At 40.4% G+C, this 6,534-nt stretch overlaps 2 protein-coding genes across 3 annotated transcripts in view; one reads left to right on the top strand and one right to left on the bottom strand.

Moving 5' to 3' along the window:
- The first annotated feature begins 210 nt into the window (after window positions 1-210).
- LOC104799171 (pollen-specific protein SF21-like) lies at window positions 211-4,572 on the top strand. 2 transcript variants are annotated; one of them, XM_010521554.2, is made up of 11 exons: window positions 211-394; window positions 1,325-1,424; window positions 1,591-1,688; window positions 1,785-1,873; window positions 2,159-2,219; window positions 2,356-2,442; window positions 2,536-2,613; window positions 2,773-2,829; window positions 2,959-3,014; window positions 3,353-3,488; window positions 3,852-4,572. In XM_010521554.2, exons 1-11 carry the CDS (start codon window positions 290-292, stop codon window positions 4,065-4,067), a joined length of 1,083 nt encoding a protein of 360 aa, XP_010519856.1. In that variant the 5' UTR covers window positions 211-289; the 3' UTR covers window positions 4,068-4,572. The 2 variants fall into 2 exon arrangements, with proteins under 2 accessions (XP_010519856.1, XP_010519857.1); XM_010521555.2 differs by lacking the exon at window positions 211-394 and adding an exon at window positions 460-481.
- A 1,079-nt stretch (window positions 4,573-5,651) lies between these two features.
- Window positions 5,652-6,534, bottom strand: part of LOC104799700 (K(+) efflux antiporter 6-like) — a 6,669-nt gene continuing 5,786 nt past the window's right edge. Inside the window, exons 20-21 of the mRNA XM_010522340.1 lie at window positions 6,313-6,402; window positions 5,652-6,221 (exon numbers count right to left, since the gene is read on the bottom strand). Of these exons, the coding sequence (XP_010520642.1) occupies window positions 6,147-6,221; window positions 6,313-6,402 (165 nt within the window). The 3' untranslated portion in view covers window positions 5,652-6,146. The remainder of the gene's footprint in view (window positions 6,222-6,312; window positions 6,403-6,534) is intronic.

The following is a 6,534-nucleotide window of genomic DNA, read 5'->3' as shown; positions in this document are numbered from 1 at the left end:
GAATGAAGCATTAGTTTGAATAATCAAGAAATAACGGGGTTAAATTGTAAACATCGAAAAAACTGTCGGTCCCTTAACCAAGGTTAACTTGACCAGGGTACCAAGTTAAGCCTTGTGATTTTGGGTCCCAAACTAACCGAGTCGATCGTCGGTGACTCAGTACGAGTCGTGCACGAGGCGCCCTGTGTATTTAAAATTAAAACAGAATACGAAGAGAATTATCCACCGGTGAGAGAGAGAAAGAGAGAGAGAGAGAGAGATATTCGGTGTACGAGGCCATGGAAGGCAAATGCAAAAATGCATTTTGAAGTCAGATACAGAGAAGGAGAGAAAAATGGCGGATTCGAATGATTCTGTCTCCATTGAAATGGATGCATTGTCTCTTGGGGGCCAGGTAAATGTCGTATGAAGTCGTGCCCGAGAATCTTCTGGTTTATGTTTGGTTGCTGAGAAAATGTGGGAATAGAAGATAGGCAAAATGGTACTCGTGATTCTTTTTTTTTTTTTTATTGATTGTAGATGGTTTTCTGAAAATCCAACATCGTATGAGATGCTTTCTTCGAGAAATGCGAACAACTGGAAATTACCCTTTGTGTAATTTCATTTGCCTTCCTGGTTAAAGGTTTTGATTTCCAACAGCCGCTTTTAGGACTTTCTGGAGTTATTTGGTTGCTGAGAAAATGCGGGAAAACTTTGACGTTGTGTTCGTTTTTTAACTTCATTGGTTAATTTTTGTTTAGAGCTGATATTGGAACGTTATTTGCTCTCTGGCTTGGTTTTCATGGAAAAACATGCGCATTTTCTGATAATCAGGTCGATTTTTTCTACTCCTCGTTTGAATCGGTCGCAGAAGTTCGTACGTTCTGGATTTTGGTTGTGGGTGCCCTTTTTCCGTGGCTAATCGCTGTCTCTTTTGCTTCATTCCACTTTCTTCTTTTGTTCGGGATCCACTTGAAGATCCATGTACATCGTACAATCATGGACCGGGTGTGAATAGAAAGTTTGGAGAAATATTTACGGAAGCATGAATTTGCACTATGCCCTGAGTTTTTCTTGTTCTTCTAAGGTCCTTATCCTTTGTTTACGCGTCGGTCGGATTTCTAGCAAAAATTTGCGCTTCATTCTGAGGTTTTGGATTCCCTTTGTTTTAATGTTTGATGTGTGAGGGTAATTTGTTTGAACGTTGATGGTCGATTTCGTTTTCTCGCCAGAAAAAAAAATAGAAGCTTTGGTGTATGGTCCTAATTCTCGCGTCCAATTTCCTTTCCCTTTACTCATTTCCTGGAGGGTTTTCCGTAAATTAATTGAACCTTTTCGTTGACAGGAGCACCTTGTGAAAACCAGTCATGGTCCTGTATGTGTTGCCGTTTATGGAGATCCAGATAAACCAGCTCTTATAACATACCCCGATGTAGCTCTAAATTGTAAGCACATGATCTCTCTTTCAACGTGTTGATTGATAATAAGCCATAATTAGAATGATGATGCAAGTAGTGGTTAGAACATCAAATGCTTCTCAAGTTGGTACTCTTTTATGCCGTCTCTGCTTTCTACTTTGTATTTACCCTTTTTTGCTGTCCCTTTGAGCAGATATGTTCTGTTTCCAAGGATTATTCTTTTGTCCTGAAGCAAGCTCCTTGCTCCTCCACAACTTTTGCATATATCACATAAGTCCTCTTGGCCATGAGGTTGTAACTTTAGTTTGAAAGCTATAACTTTCCAAGTTTCCTGGGTGATGCAATTCATATTCCTTAATATATCGCTTTCTTCAAGAGCCATTGCAGTTAGGAGCTCCAGCGATCAGCCTCGATGCTCCTTTGATCACGGTCGATGACTTAGCAGACCAGATAGTCGAAGTTCTTAACTTTTTCGGGTGAATACAAAACTCAATCACTTTCATCTTGGACCACAGTCCCATATTTTATGCGTCCTGTTCTTGTTGCTGGTGTTCCTTGGATTAGTCATCTGAAAAGCACTGGAAACTGGCTCGTGCTGCAAAGTTTAATGTTAAGAGCTGTTCTTTTTTCGCGCATTGAGCTGTCTTCATATTCATCACATCAATTTTTTTTATATCTTCATCCTTTTCGTTAGTATTAGGATAGGTAGAAGAAATGTGTCGGCTTTTTCTGTCTATTTAAACCTTGACTCTTTTGTCCAGACTTGGTGCGGTAATGTGTATGGGTGTCACAGCGGGCGCTTATATTCTGACGTTATTTGCTGTGAGTATCTGTTCTCCTTAGATAAAGACTCGTGTTATAATTGCTGTTCCCATTGCTATTCAATTTTAATTTTCCTTAAAGCCGCTTCTTTCAGTTGAATATTTACTTGTTACGTCATTGTTGTTCTTGTCTATAGATGAAGTACAGGCAAAGAGTTCTTGGTTTAATTCTCGTCTCTCCACTCTGCAAAGCACCTTCCTGGACAGAATGGTTGTACAATAAGGTTGTCCACAAAGATCTTTCTTTCGATATCTATTTGTGCAATACTTCAGCTTGTTATGTTTAATTCTCATGTCAGTGTTCTAACTCTGTGCAGGTTATGTCTAATTTACTTTACTACTATGGCATGTGTGGCGTAGTTAAGGAATTGTTACTTAAACAGTACTTTAGCAAGGTATGCTATCATTTCTCCTATTTGCACATATAAAATAATTTAGGTGGCAAAAATCCGGTCTTTACATGCACACGCGTGTGTATGTCCATGCAAATGGATGCATGAATTGCATTTTTAGAACCCGCTTGGCAGTGACTAAGTTTGCATCTATGTTCTCAGGAAGTTCGTGGTAATGGTCAAGTTCCAGAATCCGATATCGCTCAAGAATGCAGAAGAGTTCGTATTTTTCCTCATTCTTTCATTCTTCTGATGTTTCGAGAGCTTGTCTGTAGATTAGACCTCAGAACTGCATTCTTGACAAGAAAATAAGTCAAAACTCATATGCTCTGTTTGTTCCTTCTTCAGTTACTTTGTGAGCGGCAGAGTACAAACGTGTGGCGATTTCTCGAAGCAATCAATGGGTAATCCTTCTATTTCCTCAATCGGCAGATAGAATTGTTCATATCAGCTTTTTCAGTCTATGTTTAGGCCATCAGTAGAGAGTAACATGGAATTTGTCCATTCCTTGATATTTGTCTGAGTCATGTTGGTTTCACCCTATTTGGACGGGATGAAAATATGATAGACCTTGTCAAACTCTATCGAGCATAAGAATTCAGAAGGTAGTGACATTGTGTCCCGTATTGGGTTGTATATATATATGAAAAAAGGACAGTGATTATGGATTTCTATGTGATTTAAAAGATGCTTTTGTCTTTTGAAAAAAAATTGTTGAGTCGATCCGTTACTTGATACACAGGAGAATGGACCTAAGCGAGGGGTTGAGAAAACTGCAGTGTCGATCACTAATATTCATAGGGGAACATTCTCCTTACCATTCGGAGGCCGTCCACATGACCACCAAACTCGACCGTCGGTATAGCGCCTTAGTCGAGGTATGCACTTACACTCCCTCACTCAGAATCTCTTCTGTTCTTTTTCCTGAACTCGAGGGTAAGAAATTTCAAGTAACCTCTTGAGTTCGTTGAAGATGAGAAAGAAAAAAAAGTTGGAAACTTTTAATAGGATGCATAGAAAAGGTGTCTGAATGAAGACCATACATACTATATGAGTTGTGTTGGTTTGGCATGTGAATTCGAACTAGTTTTGAATCCTTGGTCCTCATCCGTCCTATGAGAAACATATACGTTATTTTTTTTGCTAAACAAACACCGAACACAGAATCTAACAGGATATTTTTTGGATCAGAAACTTAAAAAGTGTTTTTTTTTTTGGTGAAATGGGAAAACTTTTGAAAGGTACAAGGATGTGGATCATTGGTGACGGAAGAACAACCGCACGCGATGATGATACCGATGGAGTATTTCTTGATGGGATATGGAATATACAGACAGATACAGAGCGTAAGCCCCAGAAGTCCATTGAGTCCCACCAGTATCTCCCCCGAGCTTCTCTCCCCTGAAAGCATGGGCTTGAAGCTCAAACCCATCAAGACACGTGTCCCCATCTCCTAATACATTCCCAAAACCAAAAACCAGACACCACATATATGCAACATATCAAAATAACAGAAACCCAGCTCCCAAAGAGTAACAAAAACTACTTTGGCCTCTGCATTTGCTTCCTATATGCGTATATATACACGCATCGATTGCGTGATAGTCGTGGTCGTGTCGGTTCTGCCTGTGGGTCTCAGTGCGGTGCAGGCTGTGGATATAGAGGCCGACATAGATATGCATACATATGTACATATGTATATATGTATGTTTCTTTGTATGTATGTATGTATGTATAGGGAAACAGTGAGGGTGTGGGGGGTTTTGTGAGGGATTAGGAGGGTGATAAGATTATGGTAGTTATATATATATATATGTATACACATACACAGGTGAGAGGTATTTCGATTCTTTTATTTATGATCTTCATTTGGGTGTTCTCTTTGTGATGTTGACAACGATGGCGAGTCACTGTTGTTATTTTGTAAATTATCTCAATAATAAAATCCTTTGTTAGAGCATATATGCTTGACGTCTGTTTGTAGGGTTCATCGTTAGGGTTTCTTTTGGAGATATAAGATACGATTATCGTTACCGTCGTGGTTCCGTGGAATAATGAAATCTGGGGAATTACAGCACATAATGAAGGGTAGGCGTGGGTATCTCAGATTTTCGGGCGTACTCGGCTTCAGTGTTGTCGCACCGTGTATCTCGGTCCCCAGCTTCATTGGATGACCACTTGACGTTTCCTTGGATGATCACATGACATTCGGATATTCGCGGGTTAGGACACTCGGTCGGTGAGGCGGCTTGCCTGGGACAAGACGGCTTTTGCGCGGCGAGTACCCCAGTGACCCAGTCTGAGGTGCGGCGATGTGAAATAAAGCACGACAAACGGCAACATGAGGCCAGAGACATGGAGAGGGGCATTCACCCGACTTTCTTGGTCCGTTAAAGGTCTGGTGAATTTACGTATTGTCAAAAAAAAAAAAAAAAAAAAATTCCCCTTCAAAGTCTTGAGGTTCAGTAGCAAAGATGGACGGAAGAAAAGTTTTAATTTTTGTAGGCCAAATGATACTTTTATCTTCACCCTTCATTTAAAATTTGAAAAAAACCTAACGCTTAATCTCGCATAGCATCACCTTTATCTCGGTTCGATTCGAGAACGGTTTTTTCGACTTCATAAAAATTATATCAAACTAGAACCAAATGTTAAATGGTTCAATTTGATTCAATTTAGATACTAAATAAAAATCGAAACATAATATTTATACATACAATATGGATAATTCAAAATTTGGTTCACTACTTGAAGAGTTCGATTCATTATTTATACAGTTCGATTTGGTTTTGGTTCGGATCTATTCGGAACTGAAGTTTCACACCGAATGCCCGTCCATTCGCGTGGGTTACCCATGTATTGGTAATCAGTCTAAAAAAAACTTGACCTCAAATCTAAAACTCGGATTTCCAGATATGATGCACCCGATCTCATCCTCAATGAGGGTCGGACGAGTTCCCCCATGAGATAGATACTCGTGGCCAGTCGGGTTCGGAGTACCCGTATAATAGCTGTGCGTGTGTGCGAGCTAGAGAGAGAGATGATGGAAATAAAGTTGAGAAGAGAAAGGAGAAACTCGTCAAGTAAAGAGGACAAAATTTGGATACAAAGGAAGGAGAAGGACAGAGCCCAAAGCTCACACCAAGAACACAAACCACAATAGAGACCAGAGGATTCCCACCCCAAACCCAACAAGGAATAAACGCCAATAGAGAGAAAGAGAGAGAAGAGATTTACACATTTTCGGATCACACGAGGAAAAGAGGAAAACAAGATGATAGTAACAAGGGAATAGAGCCCGGTTGAGGAACAGAGACAAGAGGGGTGAGCAAGAAAGAAGGATCGTTATTTACCTGTCTCTGAGGCGGATGCCTTGAGTTAGTCTTGGAAGAAACAGGTGTCTCAGTTCTCTCTTCTTCTTCTTCGTCTGGTTAGGACTAAGCGAGGATGCAGCTGACGCAATTTACATTCCGCAAATTCGACTTCGAACATTCATCCGTGTGGTTTTTTCTCAATGATTACTTTGGGAGGGCTTTCTATGAATTGTGGGATTGGTGTGACGTCCGTTGTTTCCCGCTCTCTGGTCGCAGAACCTCTCCTTTCATACCCATCTGCTAGTTCTCCCGCCAACCGAATCAGAGTTCACTTTACTTGTACATTTGCTACATAGGAGGAGCTACAACGTAGATTAAACCGTTTTACCTCGACAGAGCTGTCTGGAACAAACCATCTTAGCAAAATTCCAAGATGCACAACAGCTGGGATGAGTTTAAAAAGCAGAGGTGTCGTAACCTACCAGAACCACAAAAAACAAAATCACTTGATTGAGCATAAAAACGAGTTTTCGCCAATGCTTATGAGCATAACCACTGGGTATGATGCATAAACAGAACAAAGGCGAGATGATCTCATCATACCAGGCTA

Source organism: Tarenaya hassleriana, unplaced genomic scaffold (assembly GCF_000463585.1).
Source record: "Tarenaya hassleriana unplaced genomic scaffold, ASM46358v1 Cleome6, whole genome shotgun sequence".
Classification (NCBI taxonomy): Eukaryota; Viridiplantae; Streptophyta; class Magnoliopsida; order Brassicales; family Cleomaceae; genus Tarenaya; species Tarenaya hassleriana.
The sequence above is the reverse complement of the archived record's forward strand: the minus strand, read 5'-3'. Positions and strand labels throughout refer to the sequence as shown.